General features: G+C 41.2%; 1 protein-coding gene across 11 annotated transcripts in view; it reads left to right on the forward strand.

Annotated features, from left to right (window-relative positions):
- The first annotated feature begins 2,810 nt into the window (after positions 1–2,810).
- phactr4b (phosphatase and actin regulator 4b) overlaps positions 2,811–24,926 on the forward strand; it is a 35,559-nt gene continuing 13,443 nt past the window's right edge. Inside the window, exons 1-7 of one of the 11 annotated variants that reach the window (XM_017309667.2) lie at positions 2,827–2,967; positions 10,331–10,419; positions 10,509–10,586; positions 12,948–13,052; positions 13,288–13,332; positions 23,503–23,673; positions 23,878–23,958. In XM_017309667.2, coding sequence (XP_017165156.2) covers positions 13,320–13,332; positions 23,503–23,673; positions 23,878–23,958 — 265 coding nt within the window. In that variant the 5' untranslated portion in view covers positions 2,827–2,967; positions 10,331–10,419; positions 10,509–10,586; positions 12,948–13,052; positions 13,288–13,319. Of the gene's footprint in view, positions 2,968–4,833; positions 5,209–7,389; positions 7,522–7,606; positions 7,955–10,330; positions 10,587–12,947; positions 13,053–13,287; positions 13,333–17,714; positions 17,946–19,900; positions 20,785–23,502; positions 23,674–23,877; positions 23,959–24,926 lie in introns of those variants that run through there. The other 10 variants (XM_081597158.1, XM_008432320.3, XM_008432325.3 and 7 more) reach the window with 10 other exon arrangements.

Here is a 24,926-nt window from a genome sequence, read left to right on the forward strand (position 1 = left end):
TCCCTAACCTGTTTCTCTGTCCTCAGAGGTTCCTGTTCCTTGCTCGTGCTTGCCTCTCCTTACCCTGGTCTTCAATAAAGAATTTTCTGATTGTTACATCTTGTCTGACTGAAATTTCGGGTCCTCAGTTCTGATCATTACACATAAGGTCAGATTTAAATGACGTAACAAAAAAAAGTTACATTTCCTTGAAAACAATCAGGAAATGAACCAAAAATAAGTGGGAATGTAGCAAATGTGAAACCAAAACGCAAAGAAATATTGATGAAGACCTTTTCAAAAGATTACAAGAAAGCATAATTAAAAGTACTTTACATCTACAGGTGACTTATGAACTAACAACGTATCCTAACCCTCAAACACTGCATGGAAATAAACTATTAAACCAGAAGGCATTCAATTCTTCTACTGTTTAATGTTTATTGTCAAACATTCATGAGGGTCACAAAGAAGAAATTGATTTGATTAGTTTAGGTTTTTCCCCGTGGTTTCAAATGCTTCCTTGTGCTGGAGGTTTTCCTGGCTTCAAATAATCATGAATACGTCCTTTGTGCAGATCCACATTTTTCAACCTGTCTCTGTATTTATAGATTTAAACTGTTTTAACGATAATCAGCAGGAAAAAAAAGTGACTCAGATAAATCCATCGAGTTGGAATAAGAACTATGCCAATACGGTGGTTCACCAGTAGAGGGAGTGTGGCTACCATAGTCTCAAATTGAACAAATATAGTTAGCAAAATGCTGTTGGTCTGATTTACAGCTGTGGTTAGCTAACGAGAGGTTAAAGGAATAACCTCTTGGTTAAGACATGACAGCTTAAATTAATATTTACAACCCCTGTGTGTATTGCTCTAGACAAATTCATATTTTTGTATTGTAAGTTGACATTTATTGAGGCAGCAGGTGTGAAACAATCTCAGACTTTTAATCTCAACTAGTTCTGACTTATAACACACATGCATAGCAGTCATTCCTTAACGACTTCCTGAAAGACTAACAGCACTCAGCATCTTCCCTGTTTCATTGCTAAAAACAAGCGGAGGCTGTAAAAAGAGTTTTGTAAGCTTTCTTCTATAATTCAGGTTATCTGAAAGTCCACTAAACAGTAATCGAGATAACGGAGAGACAAGATAAGCTCATGCTAAGTGCAGAGAAGAGTAAGAATGTTCTGCAGGTGGTTAGAGAACAGCCTCAATCTGATTGCAGGAGAAATGTCCGCAGAAGACAAACAAGAACCATGACTTCATCAATAACAACTAACAAATCAAGGGAATATCTTTATAATGCAACGTTTGATAACCTGGAATGCAGGAAGGTTGTACACATACAGTAAAAAAATAAATAAATAAATCTAAAAAGGCTGGTTGTAGATTAATCTTTTATTGCAGAAACATAACCTTACACTGAAAAGTGGATAAAAAGCCAATTGAGCTACACAGATGATTTACTGGGGAGGAAAAGACCATGTGAGAACAAAATAGATTTGAACAAATTCACTGGGTGGGAAGCAATCCCCTTAAAATATGATTTTGTTGAAAACAAAATCATATTTTTGTTTTCAACAAACACAAATATGTTTTTAAAGATACTAAATATATCTTCATATCTTTAATATGAAGATATGGGTTCATATTAAGGATATGAACCCATATCTTTAATATGGGTTCATATTAAAGATATAATTATTTTTGTTTGATTGTTTGTTTTTGTCTTTTGTTTTCACAATTTTTAGACATTATTGTCCTGTGAAATTACATGGCTTTATTTAAGTATTTTCACATATCAGGTTTGTCAAAAAAAAAAAAAAAAAAAAAAACAAGGCTGGCTCTTTTTTTTTTAAAGTAATGGATTAAACTACAAAAAATGCTTAAAAGCAGACAATCAGTCAAGGCTTTTGGATTGGCCTTGAGATTCCTCAGGAGACAAATTATTTGATTGTGCGTTTTCTTCTTTTTTGTAGATAAAGATTTTCTTTGACTCATGTTTAAAATGTCTATCTATCTATCTATCTATCTATCTATCTATCTATCTATCTAAAGGTTCATCTTATAAAAAACAATAAACTTGTCAATGACTTGTTATATGATTACATATCGATAAATAACTATCAGTGACTATCATAAAAAGTACATACATTTAAGAAATTAAATTCAAACAAGTTCAACTTAACTGTTCTCCCTGTTGCTTGTGCGTCTTTTTCAACCACACTTTTTCCTTCCACTCAACTTTACAGTAATATGCTTGGATAAGCCTTTTGTTGCTTATCCTTCTTACAGATTGTCAAGGACGATGTGCAAGACCGTGATTAAGTATCCTGTCTGCCCCATGACTGTGCAGGTCATAACATTTATCCCTTTGTGTGTGTGTGTGTGTGGGGGGGGGGTGTGACGGATTTTTATACGAGTTGTACTTTTCGAAACCACAGACGCAAATTAACTTTTTTTTAAGTATGTTCTAATTTGTAGAAAGGTGCATTCTTTATCTGCGCACCTGAGCCTGAGGAGTTTGAATGGTGGTTTCAAAAGCAGAAGCGGTCAAATAACGGAGTTCATTGTGGAAAACGGGATAGGAGCTAGTAAACATTCCTTCTTCCCCACACGATGAGCTGGGTATAACGGTATGCTCCCCCCCCCGGATCAATGCACTGCAATGCCTGGTGGGTACTGAAGTCCTCCCAGCACAAAGTGGGGGTCGCGTTTGCACTGCGGCCCGATCAGCTGCGGGCTCCACGGAAAACTACCAGTACCGAGATGCCCGAGCAGGGATGGTTTCCGGGAAGAGCCTGAAATGTTTGGACCGGGTGTTGGAAGAAGAGACGGGGGAACGGGAAGGGGTGGGGGGGAGAAAGTGTGAGGTAAATGACCGAAGTGCTATTTTTAAATCCGCCGTAACTATTTTTCAGAGAGGAGGAGAGAAGGGGACCCTGGAGGGCGATGAATGAACCCTGGAGGAGCAAACATGCCGGGTGAGTTTGATCTTCTCCGCAGACAATGACCCCCTACAAGTTGCGATGCTTCAAGTTGGCCGATAGGCAGCAAGATTAGGGTTCGCGTCTGCAATGCGATGCTGCAGATCCTGGGTGCCAGAGAACACCGGCGCTTTCTGGCTTTCGTCGTCACTGATGCGCCGCTGAAAGCGCAACAAAGGGATGCGTGTGTGTGTGGTCTGCAGGATGTTGGCAGGGTGTGTGTCGATATGTGCAGCCTCAGGGACTTTGTTTGTGGCACTCATCCTTTTTTTAAAACGCATAGGCCTCGCGTGTGAGCAGTGCAGGGAAATAGTGCTCTGTTCTCTGATTGTTGGTTGTACTAACATGCGTCGTGGAGACGCTGGTTGAAAAGGGTCGTGTTTTGCGAATAAGAGAATGCGCTAAACAAGTTGGTATCATGGTTTTTGAGCAAACGCCCGCTTTTGTTTTAGTGTATTTTACCGGAAGTTGATGTATTCTTCGTACTGGCTGACTTCACCGCAGTGTTGAGTCGAGTCCAGTTCCAGCTTCGAGCTGTGTCGATCTACCAGTCCTGCGCTGCATGTGTGCGCCTCTACGCAGCGTTTTACGGCCACGGAGACAATGGTGTATTCAAGTACACCTCGTTCATTAAGCTATTCATAGGAAAGTAACAACGCTGATCAACTTCTATACTGCAATATTTCACTACGGTGTTCATGAAGACTTTAAGGTACACCGTTAACCATTTATTAGTCCTTTTAATGTTTTTATGGGCTAAAATTGGACAAAAAAACGAACGCTGTCTCATGTTTGTTTTATTGTATTGTTTTAATAATGTCTTGAAATGAACCATACAGTCAGTGGTTCTTAACCTTTTTTGAGGTACCGAACCCACCAGTTTTATATGCGCATTCACCGAACCCTTCTGTAGTGATAAATAAAATATTATTCCTCTCCCCCCAATTCAAGACATTAAGTCACTAAGTCTTCTTAAAAGGTAGAGTCTCTGAGAACGGTTCTTCAAAATATAGTCAGTGTTTTCAGCAAAGTTGAGCTGACAGTCCAGGAACGACCCAAGGTATCTACCATTTGCCACAGTTTCAACAGGTTGGCCATCAAGAGAAACTGGAACCACTTTAAGGTCTTCTTTAGATCATTTAATTAGCTCTACATTCTTAAGAGAATGAAAAAGTAATAATAAATAACGATTTAGTAATGTAATTATATTAGTTGTGTTACCACCCCCACGTCACTAGAGGCAGTACCAACCCCGAAAAGATGCGACTAAAGAGCAGATTTAGAAGTACCCCGAAAGCTACAGAATTAGGTAAAAACTGTGAGCAAGTGTGTCTTTACCTCCGCGGCAGAGGCTCCGCCGAACCCCTGAGACCGTCTCATCGAACCCCTGGTTAAGAACCACTGCATACAGTACTATGGACAGCAGCATCTCAAGTTAACACAAAGACAGATTGCTAATGAGCACTACATGTAAATCTAATTAAATTAGCATTTTATTGAAAAAGTTTATTCATTTCAGTAATTCAGTTTGAAGAGTGAATCTTTTGTACTCAGAGCTTCAAAAGAACCCAAACAGTGTCACATATTGACCTTTTCCAGTGCCAGGAGAACGTAAAGACCAGATACACAGACTAAAGTCACTCAAATAGATTCTACTGAGAAAATAACAAAAGTAAAGAAAAACAACGTTTACGACAATAAACTTTGTTTTTTGTCGTAAAGAGTGACAGTTTGAAGTGACCTTCAAACTGTCACTCTTAATATCCGTTTATCACGAAGTGTTTCATAAGACTTTGATGACATTTGATTACTGAACTTATTTATTTGTTTATTAATTTTTGGTAAAGATTGCCCAGTGTACGAGCTGCTCCTGAACGAACCACGGAGTTAAACAGCGCCCGTAAAACGCCGTGTAGAAGCGCCTCTAATTGGGGAAACACATTATGACGAGGGAACACAATTCGACACAACACCTGTCTGTTTTACCTCTGAGCTGCTTCTTCAGTCCACCGGCGCAGGATCACAGAGCATCCACACACACACTCTCTCTCTCTCTCTCTCTCTCGCTCTCTCTCTCTCACACACACACATACACACACACACACACGGCTCCGGGAGTCACTGCCGCTGGATCTGATGCCTTTCACGCGTTCCACCGAGTCCGTATCTCAGGTAATTTGCTGCTTGGCTCCGGAGATGGAGATTGAAAAAGGGCCACAAAGGACGTAGATTTCTGGGGTAAATATTTTCTTTAAAGAAAAAAAAAAGCATTTTGTTCTGTATCTAAATTATGCTTATTTTACTGATATTGAAGTGTTCTTAAAGAATTGCATCCTGTCAAAAGATGATGGACCAGAATTGCATAGCTTTATCAAGGGCGTTAATAGAAATTGCCCAGAATTTCACTGTAGATTATTAGAATCACATCGCCAATTCGCAAGCGATAAATTCCTCCGAAAAAGCAAAGCAACTGAGTCACTATTGGCACATTTATGTTTGTTTGTTTGTGTGCGTTCATTTCTGGGTGAAACAGGTAGTTCGGTGACATGTGAGACCTCTGTGATCCAGGTCTCCTGTGCAGCAGCAGCAGCAGCAGCATGCATTTCCTCCTCTTTCCTCTACCTAAAGCCTAATAGCTCTCCAACTTAATTTGCTCTCCCACGAAAAATAAAAAGCTGCCTTGTGATGCAGCTCTTCCCACTTCCCATTGAAAGTCCTCTCCTTAATGGGCCATTAAGAGCCAACCACGATGGTTAAGCTGTCAGCTGGGTTTGATTGATTCTGTCAGACCGCGGATGAGGCTGATCGGGGCTGGAGATTCCTCCAGAAGCTCTCAGCTAAATGTCTCCATTCCACCCCCACTCCTGCTCTCCTCCTTCAGAGAGCTGTCACTGGGCAGGGAACGGGAACAGACTGCAAAGTACAGTACGCGTATAAATAGTTAGGTTTTACTGCACAGTTTGCTCAGCGACGGCCACGCGTGTAATGTTCAGCCTGTTGGATGCAGTCTGGCTGCAGAAGATGCCCCTACCGAATGAAGGTTTGAATGGACAAGTCACAGCGAATCCTGGAAGCACAGACTGGAAAGTGAGAATGGAGGAAAAATGTGGATTAATTTGCAACTTGGCTATGACATTTGTTGTTATTTTGAAGTTGTTGACACCAAAACAAGAATACATAGTATAGATAGCATTAACACAACTACAATAATCAACATGCTTGATTATTTTAGTGGTAGAGAGACACCAATCAGACTCTTCTTGGGAGGTTCTGGTTGCAGGTTTTCTGAGTTCTGACATTTCTGATGTAGTTTTCCCCAAAGGACTATAATGCAAAGGGGGAAAACGCTCCAGGGTCATTCAAAAAAAGTACTTTTAAATTCAACTGAAAATGAAATGACTACAAAACGATTCCCATTTCTGCACCTGTCCCATGTGAGGCTCTTCAGGCCGTCCGCTGTGGCTCTGATTAACTTTGCACAAAAACGGCACAGAAAGGAGCAGGGTTTGAAAATACATGAGCGTGAAAAAGGCTTGTCTTAGTTGCTTTTTTTGCATGTTTTTTAATGTAATATCTGCAAAAATGCTCAAAATTTGAATCGCATCAATGACATGATGAAAAATATTTGCTATTCGACAGCGAACTACGTATCGTACCTTTTCTCTTCTTTTATGGAAAGTCCCATTTAAGAACAAGTTCATTTGTTGTGTTCTAAAACCTGAAAATAGTAATAAAATGAACCATAAAAGAAAGTAGTAGTTGCTATGTACTAACTTGAATCGTTTTGCGGCTGTAGATAAATTGAATTAGCTAGTGGCAACGCAAAAGTGGTTGTTTGTATTGTAAAGCTTCCTGATCCTTGACCTAACCTGACATTAGTGTGTTTTTATAATCACAAGTGCAGCAATGTGTTTGTAGATGAAAAGTGGTCCAAATTTTTTGTTTATTGCATTTAATCAATAGAAAAATAATGTTTTTTTTTTGTTTTTTTTAGTATTTGACCCGCTTACCAAGGATCAGAGCCGATTATTTGAAAACTGACCCACTGCCATCTACAGCTGATTGATCGGTGCATCTTAAGCAGCAGCAGAGTCTGTTGTTCCATTTCCGTTTTAAATCGAAACAATTTGACCGTGTTACACATTTTCTCGAGTGAATTTTTACTCGGTGGCATTTTTACTCCAGATTTAAACGTTGCGACAATCTCACGTAAACCCGGGCCCGGTTGAGATGCGCTTCTGCCTCACCACCCTGCAACAACACCGGTTGGAGGGACACTGAGGAGGAAAAGTTGAGCAAAGGCGAGAAGCGTTTTGGGCTCCTTGTAAAAGTGGGCCACTAGTCCCTGTGGTGAGCGGCGCTTTTCTGGGGCAGGCTCGCTGGTGACGCTCGCCCAGCACGGATTGGGAACAGACGGCCTTGTCCGTCCATTTTGGAGCCAGGTGAGGAAACTTGCTGCTGGATGTATTCATGCAGCTCTTGACTTGGTGGACTCTTGATGCCGGTTCGCTGTCCGGCCTTTAAGGAGACCTTTTGCTCACCTTTTCTCAGGTAACTTTGTCTGTTGCTAAGTTAGTTTTGCGTTACTTCTCAGAGGGATTTACAACAGGGAACACATGGAGAGGTCTTCAAGTGTGAACTTAATGTGTGTTTTCATCTGGCTTGGTGTTCTGTTTTTTGTTTTTTTTGCTTCTTTTTCTTTAGCCTGAGCCCTGGAGTTAGGAGCAAACTGCTATTTAAAGATGGCATATAACCTAGCCAGCTGCTGCCGTTTCCACTCCCCACATAATTGAATCAGAACTAGTAGGACTCGCCAGTGAGGGTGTGTGCACTGCGCAGAAGATTACACAGTCCAAACCTCTGCGTGGTGTGAAGCGGCAACACTTTCTCATACCTGGTTGCTGGAGAGGAAGGACATTTAAAAAAAAAAAAAAAGCCAGAATCCCCGCTCGGATCGTCTGTAGAGGATGTGAATGCTTATAATGTAAGTTTTTTTTTTTTTTTAAGCGAGACCCTTCACTCTGTTCTGCTGGAGCGTAGTCAATAATAGCATGGGTAGTGACTGATGATGTTTGGACAAGAGGCTGGCTCATTTATTCTCTCTGTTAGAATAATTAAGCCTTAATTGGGAGCTGGTGTCATTAGCTGGCGATGTCTTCTTCGATCTGTTTGTCCTGGCCTAATAAAGGAGTTGCAGTGAAGTTAAAAGTCCTCTGAGAGCGAGTTTTGCGAGGAGAAACAGTTTGGATAGTCCCGTGACTTTGATATAGAAGTAATCTGCGTGATGGAGGGCAGGCTGACGGTTCGCCACTCAGAGGGGAAGTAGGCTATCAACATCCCTTTTTCCTTCTGTTTCTGACTGTGAGTGTGGCAGAGAGTGTAAGTGAATCGCTAATATTTAATTAGACTGTGACTGCCTTTTTTTGTGTGTGTCTGTGTTCTGGATTACATGCAGTGAGTTTGCACCGGTTTTTTTTTTTTATGTATCAAAGGAGAGCGAATTGTTCAGAAAACCTGCCTTATATTTGTAGTTCTACCCCCTCACTGCCTTTAATCTGCTTTTACTGTCAGACTCCAGGGATATTTTTTGTTCTTGCTGTGAAACATTCACCACTCTCCTCGATTATTTTGAGTCATCCAGCCAAGGCTGTGGCAGGCGATGGGCGGCAGTGTAAAAAAAAAAATTTATAAAAAATGCAATTTTAGCCCACAAAAGCATCTGCCTGTTACCAGCTTCCCTTGTGGTAAAAAAAAGAATATTGGCTTTTCATTCTAATTCCCCCATCGTGCCGTTGCACATCTGCATGGCATTTCAGTGGCATAGAAAATCCATCCATCCTTCCGTACATACAGCACAGTCTATGTGTGGTAATTGCTGCAGGATTGCAAGATGGCTATTTTGATCTGACATGGAAAAGCGGCATTATCTCTCACTGCACTGTGCAGATGTGCTGATGAACGTTCACTCACCTCAGCGTGCTGAGTGCTTGTAGCAGCTCCAACTGATGGCAGCCTGGGCAGCTGACACCTGATAATTAGCTGGACACTTTGGTCCCCAGGTAGTCAATTGCTGGCTGGCAGCAGTTACCGTGATAAAGCTTGACGAAGGTTTTTATGAATTAACAAAATTTTCTAATACCCTATTTCATTTATTTAAAGTTCTTTCAATTACATATATAGATCAGAAACAAATGTTTCTGACTGTATAAAGCATTTAGTGACACACTGCAGTGCTTTCACCCACATCTGCACATTCTCTGCACATTTCTTTCTCAAGATAACAAGAGAACGTCATGGTGTGGAAACTAAAGAAAAGTCACAAATCACTGTATGTTGGAGCCTGTTTATTAGGTGATGAGGACTAAAATTGTTTTATCAGTACATGTGTTTTCAGGATGCAGGCCTCTTTGATTGTTTCCAAGTTTGGCTTCTTCTTTTAATAGGGAAGTCCACCTTTGACCCCCGCCAGTAAGTTGACCTTTTAGAGGAATAGAGAATACTGAAATCCAGAGTTGTGATCTCGAGCTTTGCATTATCACAGACAGTTACATTCATTTGGCAGATGCAGCGGTCGTCTGTGGTGGGACGCGGAGCATTGATTGCTGTAATAGCTTTATCCAATGGCCTCATGTGCTAACAGGCTAGAAGCAGAGTCTAAGGGGACTTTTGTCTCATCTGTGCACTGAAAATAAAATTATCCCACAAGGCAACATGGCTGCAATTTGGTTAGACCAGTAATTTGCTCAAATGTAGGATAATATAGAGAACCATCAGACTCCAAGGAAGAAACTTTACAGTGAACTTCTGCTGCAATGTTGGCAGAGATTCTGAAGGAATTTCCTATATTGGCTCTGAGGTTTGGACCTGGATCCAGTGCATAACATGCATAAATACTTGTGTATGCAATAGTATTTACTAATATACTACATACTGTTAAACTTAGTGTATTAAACAAGTATATTTGTGTATTATATGATGCAAATGGTATGATTTATAAATACAACACACTGCACATTTATTGGCACCCCTTGTGAAACATATTCATATTGTCTCTTTCGCTGTTTCTATAAAATACACATAGTCAAACCTTTAGACACTTTTTTAAATAGATTTATTTTGGAAGATTCAAATAATTCATGACTTTCTTTTCTTTCTGCTATGTGTGAGGCATCACCTTAGTCCGTTTCTGAGAACACGTCGGTCAAATGAAGCCGATATCTGTTGACCTTCACAAATAAATGTCGGGGTGTTAAAGCTACTCAACAACGTTTGGCCCGTTTCTCTTAGCCGCATGTCAAAATTGGATAGACCAGACAACATGCCAGATGAGTAACGCCGATTTGTATTTTTCTATCATAAGCCAGGAAATGGTTGAAGAAAGTTTAAGACGACTGGAGCTGTAACAAACGGCACACAGTGAGCAGGAGGCGAAACAATCTCCAATTTAATGTGAGAATTTGTGACAAACACATCTTTACCAGAGGTGCCAATAATTGTGGAGGATTCAGTATTTTCCATTCCACTTCTCCTTTTATTAGACCTGGAAACAAACAGCTGCTGTTCAACTGCTACATCCATCAATGCTGTTTACGCCGCCATGTTCTAAGTACGACAAAGTAAGATTTGACCCTATTTTTTTTTTTTTAACTCGGCTGAAATTGCTATATGAAATGACAGCTCTTGTCCTTTTCTGATGTTTAACCCCTGTTGCAGAATGAAGTCATGGTTTCTGTTTAAGAAATCGTTTCTGATCCATCCTTACATCGTCTAGATGCGAGCTTATCCTTACAGGTTACCGGTGCCTAGCTCTAGCTGTCACTGGGCAAGAGGAGAGGTAGACCCTGGACGGGTCGCCACTTGAACATTTCATGTGTTAATTTATTATTTAAGAAATCATAAAAAGTGAATAAAGTAAGCGACTGTCAGAAATTTCGTACCCATTTCTCAGCCCAACCTTGTCTGTGATTTTACAGTATTTGTATTGACTACTGGTTTTACCAATCTACCTGACCAAATAAAACTTTTCATCCCTTATCGTCTCAAAATAAATAGTAAATATGAGAAACTACAACAGCAAAGGTGAATTGCGATTTTCTGTGACGAAATAAGGAAATCTGTACGAGTCGTGTTATTCTGAAAAAAGTCTCCCGATTAAAGACGATGTGAAATCACAGCAGAGAGCGAGAAGGAGATGATGGAGACTCTGGAGAGCAGTCTACCTGGTTACTGCAGCCTGTTTAACAAGGATGTGAGATCTGGACAGTCAGTCTGGTTCCATGTTGTTCACTCCGCAGCCTTCTTTCCCTAAGACAAATTTCATACCAAAGAGTTCGAAAGCCCAGAGATGTGAATCAGAGCATCTCTGCTGTGACGCTTCCAGATGTCCCGAAACACAGCGACTCCGGCAGTTTGCTCCTTCATCGGTTAACGAAAAGTCTGCGAAGCAGGTCCGAATGGATCGACTCGGGGCAGACGAGGCCTTTTGTTACCTGAAACATTCAGAGGGGAACGGACTCATTGTGTAGTTTTTATTATTGTTTTCAATTAACAGTTTTAGCAAACCTCACAAATGTATGGAATGAATCGACTTTTGTCGTTTTCTACCTGCTTTTCCAGCTCAAAAATCCAAAATGTTCAGCTGGTTTTCTGTTGTGGATGAGTGACACTCCATGCAAGAGTTGGTCTGAAGTCATAAAGTACCCACTCGGCCGCTAAAAGTGTTTAATGACTGAATTACTAGCAGTGTAATGTTCTCACTTGTGAATAGTGGAATTAAACCTAAAAACAGAAATGTGAGTGTTTCTCACTGTCATCAGTGTGATGCAACAGAACAGGAGCAGCTTTCTGCTGTGGACTATCTCCTGTAATCTGCGTGAACTAAATGTTCCTGCAGACGGAGCTGCTGAGGATCGTTCACACGTTGTGAAATGTGAAATTTTGACATGTTGTTCCATTGAGCTGTTGCTACTACGTCTTCAACGCACGTCTATAAATTTTTGGGTCTAAAAGATAATCCAGTGAAATGATGTGACTGTCGCCAGCATGGAGTCAGAGAAGGTCACACACTGCTAGAAAATATTTCCTAAAAGCTAATTTTATTGTACATTCAGTTATAATTTGTATATTTTTGTATATAGAACCTTTTTAACTATATAAAAAGTTCTATATATTTTCAAAAACGGCAATCATCATTTTCAGATGCCTTATTGTTGTGTAGTCTTGTCTGTCCAGACATTGTCGATACACGTATTTTTAGGGAAATGAAAAACGTTGAACCCAAATCTCAAGTTAGTTTTATGGAGTTAGTTTTGTAGAGAAAGCAAATTAAATTGACGTAAGAAACTTGATAAAAATCCCAACGCGGCATGCAACGCTTCATGATGCTTACAAGTCTTTACGTTTCCTCAAACATTTTTGGTAAAAATAAATTTATTAATTTATGTCACGTTATAAGCAGAATGAGTATTTTTCTCTTGTGTCCCAAACTAGATTATTATTGAGATATACTTCTAACTACCATAGAAAACCTTAAATTAAAAAGTTATTTGATAGTTAGTTATCCTAGCAAACATTTACAATATTTAATACTATTTTGTTAAATTTTGAGTTTTGTCCATGCAACTGTAATCACTTCAGGGTTTTAAAGAAAGATGAAATTACATGCAACCACGAAATAATCTCACAGTAACAACCTGGATACAGATTATGGACACATTAAGCAATTACAAATGGAAAAACAAACGTCTAGCAAAAACAAACCGTTACAAATCTCCACTCCAAATATGTGATCACATTCTTCTGTACTTTTTTTTTTTTTTTTTTTTTTTCAATATCCAGAAAGCTTTTTGTGTGATTTATTCATTCATTCATTTACCTTTAGGGTTAGGATTTTGCCTTTGCAGGCTCAATTTTCTTTAGATCCTTACTTGGCTATATTTTCATGTCATGACTAACTTTGATCTTTTCTTTCCTTGCAGATGAGTTAGGATGGGTGGAGCTGCCATCATTATCATGTGGGAAAAATGAAAAACATGCAACGACACTGCCTTACTTCCCCAGCAGCGCCCATGACATTCTGCAGTGTATGTCCTAACTTGTTTTTACTCACAAAACACCCTTAGATTGACCGTATATAAAGTTACATTTGAGACCGCCGTCGTATATGTATTTGGATATATTTCATATATTTATTTTAGGGTAAAAGGTCATTGAATGCACAGATGTTTTAATACGAGACAATAAATCGGGGTTTGCTGACAATGTAACTGACTGAAAGCCTCGGCTCACGTCTGAAGTTGTTGCTGATTTGTTTTTCAGGAACCGGTGATCGGCGTGCCTCTTTCTCTGTAATGGAAAATCGTGGTGAGTATCAACTGGCTGCTTGTGGTCGGTTAAGTGCAGTGGTGATGCTGCGGAGGAAAAAAGAAAAACAAAAAAGCTGTGGATCCACAGTGTTTATGGGTTTGTCAAACTTTTCCACATTTTAAGAGCCGCTCAGAGTCGGAGGGACACTTCCTCCTCACGACATCAGAGCCAGGCTGAGGATCAGTTTCCCCTGCATCAGGATGTGTCTTTAGGTGCTGGAAGTGTTTTGGAGTAAAATAATTTATTTTCATCTGTCTGTTTTAGGCACTTTGCTATTCAAATGGTTGCACTGATTCTTCCTTTTCTGGTAACCGTAGCAGCAGCATTGCAGGGAAAGGAAGTGCTCAGCCTGATTATTTGCTGTGGTTGCTTTTAATTCACACCTTGGTTCCTTTTCGCTAAAAATAACTTCACCCAAAAAGGTTTAACATTGCTAAGTGTGCTTGCGTCCTGTAATGAGCGGCGGTTTTCAGTCAGGACATCCTTTGGTTACGTTTCACAATAAAAGAGTTTTGTGTTAAACGCAGTGAACCTTTTTTACTGATAGTAGGGGAAGTAAAGTTGTTTGGAGTCTCACTTAAATGAGCTTTCCTTTTGTATATTTAGAGCTGTACATTTAAACATTTAGATTAAATGCCATGAAAAGTTTTCTTGATGAAGCACTTTGGCTTCAATTCATGTCAGTTCTTGATCTTTAAATTTCTTTCTGTGATCCTCGGCTTCTTGAATATCACAATGTGTTCTGAGCTTCCTTTGCTAAATTAAATTAGCCGTTTCTTTATTAAATTGGATACATTATTAGATTGAAGTCCTACGAAATGACATATTTCACTTTGTAACCTGCTCCATTTGATGAGGAAATGTTTTTTTTCTGAATGTAAGTGCTCCATGTTACTGAATCTGTAAAACGTTCAGAGATCCCTCTTTATGCACCAAATTATAAGTCGTTTGCTTTTTGCTTTTTTTGTGCATCTGAAGGTACTACAATGCACTCTGATCATTAATAACACTACGACCACAGCGAAGTGAATAACGCTGATTATCTCTTCATCGTGCTAGACGTAAGTGGGCGGAATATGTTTTACAGAAAGTAACTATTTAGTTCTAAAATGTGTAAGAAGCCAGAAAGTCAGCACCTATCCCAAGTGATCTAAGCTCGAACTGGCGACGGCGACATTGATGCAGATGAGGGGCGGAATCCGGCGACGTGGGCGAATCTTACAGATGAGCTACAGAAGCTGGATTTGCTGAAGGACCTGGCAGTTGCAGCATTATGAGCATTATGAAAGAAGGTGCTCAGGTCTGATGAATCATGTTTTTTTTCCTTACATCATAGATGGAGGGCCATGTGCTTGTGCTTTACCTATCTTGGAAAAAACATGGCATTAGGATTTTGGGAAGGATGGAAGCAGACAAAGGCAGTGTGATGTTAGAAGATGTTCTCCTGGGAAGCCTTCGATGCTTCTGTCCACCTGAATATTACTTTGTAACACCTGCCTAAGTGTTGTTGTGGGCCGCCTGCTTAATTTTAACAAAACTATATTTTCAGAGGGCCGTTGTCTTCTTATATAATTCACCGCAAAGGTAACATTTTACTAGTTTAAAGACAGATACTAGTTTACAGTAATGAGTCTCAGGTGTTAATTTAGCCTCCAAATTCTCCAGTTGTCAGTCCAGTTCAGCGTCTTTGAACAAGTTGTTCCATGAATGCCCCACCTTACAGCTTACAGGATCTAAATAATCTGCTGCTAGCGTCTTGATGCAAGATGCCGCATTACAGGGGTCGTGTGGGTAAGGACTGCTCTGGCTGCAAAAGTAGGAGCAGCACCTTAGGTGACCGTGTTGTTGTGCCTTGTTTTAACTTCCTTATTGTGTCGTTATGACGGACGAAATCTTTTCAAGTTGTGTTTTTGCGGAAAAGGCCGGCGATGAACTGATGAAGCAGTCATGTGCTTTTTCTGGCCCGTCGCTAACTCTGACGGCGGCGGTTTGGTGACTGCGTGCTCCTACGTTCATCACTTCCTTGCCTTTGTGAAATTCGCCTGGCCCAGTCTGTTATCCAGGTCAGGCCAGCGCCGGGTTCTGGGCTCATGCGGATTGGCTCGGTTCTTCCCTGGATGCTGGCCCGGTGTGGAGGGTGTATGTGGGGCATAGGGAGAGAGGACAGGGGCGCTGCTGAACACATTAGCTCTCAGCTTGAGAAGCGGCTCTGAAACCTCAGATCTGTCCAGGCAGAATGACACAGCTCGGTGAACTGGACCCATCTGAGAGGCAGCTGGACGAAAGTTTCTGAAGTCAGGCGAATCTCAAAACGAATCAAAGCCCCTGATTCAGAAAGTTCAGCTTCTGCTCCTCATTTTATCTGGTTCATGTTTTCTTCCTTCTTCTTTTTTTTTTTTTGCGTTTGCCCCAAACCAGAATACTCTTTTTGGCAAATGTGCTTCAGTCATGTTAATTCCCTCTGGCCTGTCAGAAATGTGATAAAAAAAAACTTGGAGAATTGTATAAAATAGTGTCTGGAGGCAGGAGGAGAGCTGAACAGTCAAAGTCACTCTACAAGTTCTGAACAAAAGCTACGATCGGATCCATAAGCGTTCATACCCCTGAATTTTTCTTTTACATTTTGTCACATTTAACCACAAACTTAAATGTGTTTTTATTGGTTTTGGAAAGAAAATTATTTTTGTTTTTAATTTTTTGAACAAATAAAAATTTGATAGTTTCATGTGTATTTTTTATTTTTTAAATACACATTTTTGTTTTCAACCTTACTGAGTCATCATTTTGTATAACTACCTTCTGTTGCAAGTACAGCTGTAAGCCTTTATGGTTTCTATCAGCTTTGCACATTTAGCTATATATATATATATATATATATATATTTATTTATTATTTTTTTTATTTATTTTTTTTTACCATTCTTCTTTCCAAAGTAATTTACCCTGCGTCAGATGGGTGGAGCAGCATTTTTTATTACATTACCACAGATTATCATCTAGATTTGTGTCTGGACTTTTCACCAGGCCATTCTAACAACGCATATTATTTGACATAAATCATTTTCCTGCAGCTCCAGCTGCATGTTGGAACCATTTTGCTGATAAAAAGTAACCTTCAACTTGGTTTTCTTACAGTATTATCCTGTGATTAGCTGCATTCATATTCTCCTCAGTTTCCTGACATTTTGGATGTAATCTAAATCAATCATTTTGCTCTCAATTAGCACCTTCTTCACACATTTTCTGCATCTTCTGTACGACTTGTCGCAATCTACCACCAATCTCTACCTCTAATGACTTTCTTTCAACCGTGTCTTTCCTCTTGTCACTCTTCCATAAAGGTCAGATTTGTGCCGTGCCGATCGTGTAGTTGTCCTGTGAGCAGAGTGTCCAACCTGAGCTGTGGCTCTCTGCAGCTCCTCCTGAGTTTTCATTGGCTTCTTGGCTGCTTCTCTGTTTGTTCTCCCTTCCAAGTTTGTCAGTGTTGGTGGAGAGCTACCAGTAAATCCTGTAGTTTACCAGTTGCACCATTCCTCCACTTTTTTATGAGGGACTGAGCGGCACTCTGTGACATGTTCAAAGCTTCTGATGTTATTTTGTAACCCAACGAAGCTTTAAACTTCTTTAGAGCTCTTTTCCCTGGGATCCCTGCTCTGCTCCCTGGTCTTCCTGATGCTGTTTGTTCATTAATATTCTTGAATGAAGCTCAGAGGCCTTCACAGAACAGCTGCATTCATGCTGTTGGTTTAAAATGTACAGTGTTGTTTAGTCTTATTTATTCGTATCAGAGTAATGCTTGTCACATTTTGCTGATTTTTATTTGCAAATGTACTAACTTTTATTCTTTACCTTCAATAAACAGTAATTGTGTTTTTGGTCGCAATATCATATAAAGTAGCTGCAAAACGCAGCAGTGCTTGTTGTTTCTTCATGATGGGGGGGAAAAAAACTGAAATATGGATATTTTTAGCAAGGCAGTGTGTTTACATGCATATTGCATGTAAATGCAAATAAGCAGCTTTTTACTGTGTCTTCAAGGAAGTAGAAAAACAACATTGAGCCTCAACTATTTCATTCAAATAGTTTGTGATCTAAGCTTTGTGGTTTAACTCAAGTATTTCTATGTTGGCTCTGGAGTTTTTGTTTTCCAGTTGTCTTCTGGTTCATTTAAACTTCTTTCCTTGCATATCTACAACACAATCGAAACAATGCACCACCGCGGCACGCACGCCAAATTAAAAACACAACCTGTCTTTCTCCCAGGAATGGCAGGCATCCTTCAGTGATTGCTGATCTATGCTGTGAGCCAAGCAGGGAGGGTCCTTGAGTGTGGGGGAGAGGGAGTCCAGCTCCTAGAGGGAGGGGAAGTCTTAAGCAGGAGGGACGGGGTGGGGGGAAAGGACAGAAGTGAAAGGCATAGAGTAAAAGTGGATGAAAGAGACGGTGCTGTTTTTGAAGGAGCAGGAAGGCAGGTGCAGAGGCTGATCTGTCTCGAGTCGCGGCCTCGGTGCTGGGTGCAGAACAGGTAGAGGCCCCTCTGGGGCTGGATCATGGGACAAAGCCTTCGTGTGGAGATCCCAGCTCAGGACCCACAACAGCAGAGCTCTGGCGGTGAGTTTCTGATGTTACTCTGGCTCACTTTGTCAAAGTACAGGATTTACTCCCCCTCCCACACACACACGCAGAGTTTAAATCTGTTCCCTTATTTGATGGTGCTTTCAAAGACTTTAAACATCTTGGAGAGAAGGGGGCTGAATATTGTGTAATCAACTTTGCATAGCCTGCTCTCTCTCTCTCTCTCTCTCTCTCTCTCTCTCTCTCTCTGTTCCTATCCTTCACTTTCACCGCCACAAGGAATGCTAAATCATGGGATCATGTGCATGAATCTCAGCTGTGTTTTTACACACTCATGCACGTGCTGGCCATTTATCTTCCTGTTACAGGGGCACAGGAAATTGTTTGTGCTGTGAATTTAAAACAGGTGTTTTTTTTTTTTTAGGGGGAGGGGGGGGGTTCCCCTCTTGTATCGTTTTGAATTCAATGCACTTTTCACCTCCTGCCTTACCAAGAATCCAGTTTGTTTTTCTACGTCTTTCTACTCTGACATTCCATAAAGCATTAAAACCTGTTGATCCAAAACAGGATTCTGGACCCATTTAAATCCCAGTGTTTTGAAAACTGTAAACTATTTTACTGCTGAGCCTTTTGCTCGAATGTTTAACCCTAGTATACAGACTAATGTCTTTCTTAACAGCTGGAAAGCTGGTTCGACACCGGTTCTGCATAATTTAATAATTATATCTCTCAAAATTTCTCCTGCTTCTTTGATGTTCAGTATTTATGAATTCACCTGTTTAAGGACGTTTTGTTGCAAAACTTAACTCTAAATTATTTACAGATTTTTTTTGTACAGCATACCTAAAGTGTTGAATATAAATTGCACTTGGAAGCTGAAATAAATAGACCGGCTTTTGGAAAGCTCTTAATCCAGGAACGTCATTTATTTTTCCTTGGCACGGTTTCTACTGTGTTTGAGGTAATAAAATGGGTAGCTGTAAGCATTTTTAGATGTGGGGGACAAAAGTGTTTTGCTGATTTCACCTAATTGTGGGAGGTTGTGAACCGTAACCCACGTGACCACTGGGGTATTTCAGCATTTCCGGAATAAACTGAAGCAATACCTGGTTGGCTCGAGGTTTTCAGGGGCCACATACTGTACACAGAGGTGCTTTCTGTAACGCTGCAATAGCAGCCATGAGATTAACACATGAAGTTATTAACACTTAGGACAGGAAGTAACATAACAGAGTGATGACGCTGTGGGTTGGGTTAAATGTTAGTTTTCATAAAGGAAGGAGTCAGAAAATGTCTAAAATTATTTTTTTCTGAACTTAGTAGAACTGCATTTTCTTATTATGTACCGTTATCTCACTAATCTTCATGTCATACTGAAGATTAATCTTAAATTGGACTACGTATCTGTATTTAATCTCAACGGAGAACTTTTAGATTGCAACTTAAAATACTTCTTTGGGTTAAATTAAGTTAAAGTTGGCAAGATGAACAGTTTTTTTTTTTTTATCTACTGTTTTGTGCATATAACTAACATACTGTTCTCTTATTTGTGTCTTGCTGTTAAAGTCGTGAATGAATTTCCACAAGAACCAGTCGCCGTGAATATAGCCACTGTGCTCAATTAAGAAGATTAAATTTGATAATCTGCCCTGCCCAGGATAAGAGTTCTCGTAAGGTTGGGGGTATTTCCCAACCGGAGGACTCTCTGAGTGGACGTGGGTGTCTTATGCAAGCTTTTCCTACAGACTCTGTAAAAAGCAGGCTCCTCTAGGCACGCGGTCAGCTGTCCATGGTGATGCGGCCTTACCAGGAGATGCTCGACAGAGCATTAGGACGGCATGTCGGAGGAACCGCCCACACATGCTTGGACTCCCACATGTTTTCTGACCGGTCGGCCTCATCTCGTCAGAGCCTCTGAATATAGAACTGATTCTATTATCATTCATTAAACTACACTTTATGTTTCTCTCCTTTTTTTTTTTTTTTTCTTGGCTTCACCAGACTTATTGGCAGCTTTCTTCTGCAGTCTCTGTCGTGGACTGTGTTGAGTTTAAGGGGAAGAGGCTGTCTTTGTTCTCGGGGAGGAAATGGCACTCCACCCTGATTGTGTGACTGCGTTTCCAGTACCCCCCACCACCACCACCAATCGCGCCTGTACTTTTTCCCTCTTTGCAGCACTTTTTATCCCGTCCACTACCATTTCCAAACTCACAGGAACAGACGGCTGCAGACTCTGAATCACTTCTCACTGCAACAGAAACGACTTGAAGTTTGTTTGTTTTTTGTTTTGTTAATCATTTTGTGTGGGTCCAAAGGATAATTTTAGTTTTGCGGCGTTGGATCGACACATTTCAACGAGCCTCGTCAGAGATCTTTTATTTTATTTTATTTTTTCAAGCGGAAGCCTTGCTGGATGGGCTGAAGCCTCCACAATCGTCATCTGCTCTGCGTGTGCGCAGGCCCGGCACAGTCACAGCTCTTATCCTGCTCCACTGGCTCAGCTGAGCCTCTGTATCAGAGGCGTTTTTGACAGAACAGTCTGCTCTGTGTGAGAAACGCCATCCAAGCTGGATCACAGAGAAGCCGTCCTTAGACATGCTTAAGTTGGACGTTGTGGCAGCTGCTCCGAATCCTTGCGCTCTCGTCTCGCCGAGATAAGCGGATTTCCCTGCTCCCGGAACCGGGATCTTCTCTGCTTTTTAGTTTTTCCATGGGAACATGCCTCATCTGGATTCTCCTCCTTTTAGATTTGACTTCTGAGGCACGCACAGGAGAGCTGGACATTCTGTATTTCTGAATGTTGCCTGCCTCCCCATGGCGTGCTGCTTCAGGTCCCGTCACCGTGGAAGCTGGACGCTCAGCAGCCCCCTTCCAGGTAGATCAAGATCCGGTTTTAGAAAGGCTGCACTGATTTCTGGATTTCTACGAGTTCTCACCTACAGATTCTCATTCTGACCGATTCCGTTCGTTCTGCTGGTTGGGGCTTCCAAAGGACAGAAATAGTGGGATTATGCTGTTACTGAATCTAAAAAATAATTTTAAAAAAATTCTAATTTTGCCTGATGACCACTGATCAGACAAAGGGGGCGGGGGGAAGGCTGTTAACGTGTGTTTAGATTATGTGCTCTCTCTTGAAGGAGTTTGCGCCTGCATGGGTGTCTGTGTGTTTTTCTGTGATTAACAGGGAATCTGTCAGGGAAAATGTTCTACACCATTTACTACTTTATTACACTTTAGAAATACAGAACAAACGTTGACTAAGTTTACTAGTAAAATTGAACTACTTATTGGTGTGGAATATATATTTTTGCTCTTCTGCTTCTTATAGAGTAATTCAAATGTAACAAGCTGGTGTTAGGTGGTTAATTAGTCCACTGTTTGCTCACGGGAAGTGTATTAGCTTTCATTGCAGCCAGCTGGCCAGCAGAGGCCAGCTACAGGTCCTCCGTTGGGAGAGGAAACTCTTGGCACTCCTGCCACTTTGTCTGGCACCTCGTTAAAAGGGCCTTGTACCACTTTATTGGTTTGGAGAAACATTTCTGAAACCAGAACTTTATAAAACCTGGTTATATCTTTGTAACGTAACCTTTACTAAAAGCACTGATGAAAAGTGCTGAAGGAGTCGTTCGCTTGGCTCTAAAACAGGGTTCAGTCCTGTGTCAGCAGTCGTTCATCATATCGCCGTGTTTCGTAGGACGACGCTAAAACTCTGAATGAGGGCTGGGAGATATTCCTAGACAACCCCGACCCCACTGTGTTTGAAATGTAGATTTGCTTGTCGGAAAAGATTAATGTTGTTATTCCGCTTCTGTGGCTTTTAGTCATTTACCAAATAACTTGCATTAGTATTTTGCGAGAGCGCATTGTTGTGGGGATCAGACTGCGAGGCGCGTCCGACGCCAAGGCATCCTGCGTGTGCATCTCGCTGGGAGTTTGAAACTCGACTCTCTTCTCTTTCCAGTGGTAAATATTTTGTCTGCTGAATGCGGCAGCTGCAGCTTTTTTCACACAGACCTGATGTTCGAAGCTCTCTCTCTCTGAGCTCAGCACTCTTGTCAGTGGAGCTGCCAGTCATGCATCCCAGAATATTTAGCCATTACTGCAGAATGCCATTTGATGGGGTGCTGCCGGGCTCATTGACATCCCGTAGTAATCAGCGGTTCCTTTAAGAAAAAGCTCTTGTTTCCTCAATGCTAGCTGTATCGTGGCAGTGTTTTCCTGCTGCCTAGGGCCGCATCCAGCATGCGGCCCCTCTTTTGCACTGAGGGTTGAAGGGCTGATAAAGCACGAGGCTCCATCCAGCTAAGGAATGTGAGCACTTGACAGTGAAAAAGGCTGGCTAAAAGCCAGCGCCAGAGCCCTCCTGTTAACGGTAGCTCTGTGGAGGAGTCCTCCAGCTCTCAGCATCACCCTGCCAGAGCACACTCAGTGCCCGAGAAGTAACAGCGAAACATAATACCAGCCGTGATGAGGCAGCTTGTTTTCACAAAGGCACTGGAGCTCAGATAGGAAACCAGAAACATGACTTCCAGCAGATAGAGGTGCATTGGTCAGTTGTCTGCGGTGAAGCTGTGAGCTGCTGCTAGCGACGTTGACCAACTCTGATTCCTCATGTGTAGGATTGGAGAAGAACCACACTGAAAATAATCTAGATTTATGTCTCATTTAATACAGGAATGAAGGCATCTTCACCACGCTGCGTGTGAGAGAGCAGCCGATGTGAAACGGGTTTTTATCATAAAAAATAAAAAAAAGCATTTCAGCATTGAAGGTTTGAACTTAACTTTTAGTTTTTGACATTGTTGGTTGTCATGGATACCATTCCAGCTGCTGCCAATGTATGGGGACTGATCTAATCGTATTTATAAGAAGATTTTGTAAGAATCAAATGAAACAAGAACTGAGATAGTGGACAGCAGTGAATCAGCAGCTGGTAGCTCATTTTTGCTTTTTTACAGCAAGGAATCGCATCAAACCCAAGTTAATGGTGTTTCACGTTCAGAAACCAGTGGAATATTCTGATTTGTATGCTAATGACTAGTTTTAATTCTGCACATTTTTGAGAAGACCATCACTGCATCTCTGGGCTTTCTAAGAGGCTGCCAACATTTTTAAAACCAACATGTTTCAGGACAAACGGGTGTTGGAAGATAGAAACGATAAAACAGAGCAACTTCGCTGTACTCTGCTCAGCCTTCCCGTTGTCTGCTAAGACATCGCGCTCTCTATTAGCCTGGTTGGACTACAGACATGGTGCAGAAAACACAGTTTCTTGTTAAGCAGCTTCTTCTGCTTCATCTGACTTCATTTTTAAGAAACTCGCCGGTATTGAAAATCGCTTACTTTGAGTCTTTGACTCTCCACACTGAAGACTCCGTGAATTTGTCTCTGTCCTGTGTGATGCATTTATTGATTGAAAATAAACTGAATTTGTGAGTTTCCGACCGCCTAGTCTATTTTTTAGCAGACTCCGTTCTCTTGGATTTCTCTGCCCATCTCTTGTTGACGAAGCTCTGCTCTGACACTCCAGCTCTCTTGTTCTGTGTTGCGGTGTGTCTTAAAGTGTAACAATTTTCCCACTTCTTGCTTTCAGATAATGAAACGGAGCAGCACCACAGCACAATGGTGGGAGAGGGGGGCAGCACAGGGGACACTACCCCTCCCCCAAAGCGTAAAGGCAAGTTTTCTACTATTGGCAAGATCTTCAAACCCTGGAAGTGGCGGAAGAAGAAAAGCAGCGAAAAGTTCAAAGAAACATCCGAAGGTTTGTGTCGCCTAGTTTGTTTGGACTCCGAGTGGTCTCCACCCGTCCTTTTCTTACTGATCGTATCGATTACATTCGACTTTCAACCCAATAAGCGTGTGCGTTTCTCCCTTAATGCTAGCGTGTTCTTCGGTTTTCCTGAAGTTTTTCCGCCTAAACATCAGGAGATGAAAACTTGCTTTGAATTGTGTTTGTTGACGGCAGAACTGGAGAGAAAGATGTCGACTAGACGTACCCGACAGGAGCTCATAGAGCAGGGCCTGCTGAAGGAGGTCCCAGATAACGGTAAGAAGTCCTCTGTGATTCATTTGATCTCTTTGAGCAGCAGTATCTGTCTCTGACAGAAGCTGCCCTGAGGCGATCACACCAACACAGACACTACGGTTAGGTCGCAAGCAGGTTGTGGCAGAAACGGCATCCATCAGGTTGTCTGAAATGCACTTTAGGATGAGGAAATTTACTCTCTGTTTTTCATAGTAATGTAATATAAGTTTAAAATTACATGCCACTCTCCAGAGCTCTGGAAAAGTGGAACGGATTGTGGCCTGCAGCAAAATAGCTTCGAGAAGGGTGTGTGTGTGTGTGTGTGTGTGTGTGTGTGTGTGTGTGAGTGTGTGTGTGTGTGTGTGTATCTGTGCGCGTGCGTGCGTGTGTGTGTGTGTGCGTGTGCACGTGTGTGTGTGTGTGAGCTTTCTGCCAGTCCCGCCAGCTCAGAAGCCCATTTATTAAACCTACAGCTGCTTCTGCGTCACAACAAAAACTGAATATCTATTTAGTTGCTAGGTTTTTTATTTTCTTTTTTTTCTTACACCCTCTTACTTGCTACTCTCAAATTACTACAGATCAAATGGATAAAATACGAATATGGGGTCCCCTATGTAAGTTATTAGGAACACTACAAATGTGTAAAATCTTCCAAATAAATTCAGAATTTATTTTAGATAAAAAAATTTTAAGAAAAAGCACAATCTTTTATTTGAGGACATTTACTCATTTACAAATTAGAACAAGAATAAGTATCTGTCGTTTCCCCACTTTTCAATAGCAGTGACACATTTTTAGCTAACTAGGTAGCCATGTTGTTTGACATAATATCTATACTGAGCTATTAATTTGACAGGGAGGCATGATAATGCTTCCTAACTTGTTGCCCTCAGGTGGTTTACCCTAAAAGTGACGAGTATTTCTCCTCTAAGAGGCATAAGAGGCAACTCATCTCTGTTCTTTGCTGCTAAGAACAAAATCCAAACAGC

The sequence above is a fragment of the Poecilia reticulata genome, chromosome 16 (genome assembly GCF_904066995.2).
Source record: "Poecilia reticulata chromosome 16, P_reticulata-male-v2, whole genome shotgun sequence".
Taxonomy (NCBI): Eukaryota; Metazoa; Chordata; class Actinopteri; order Cyprinodontiformes; family Poeciliidae; genus Poecilia; species Poecilia reticulata.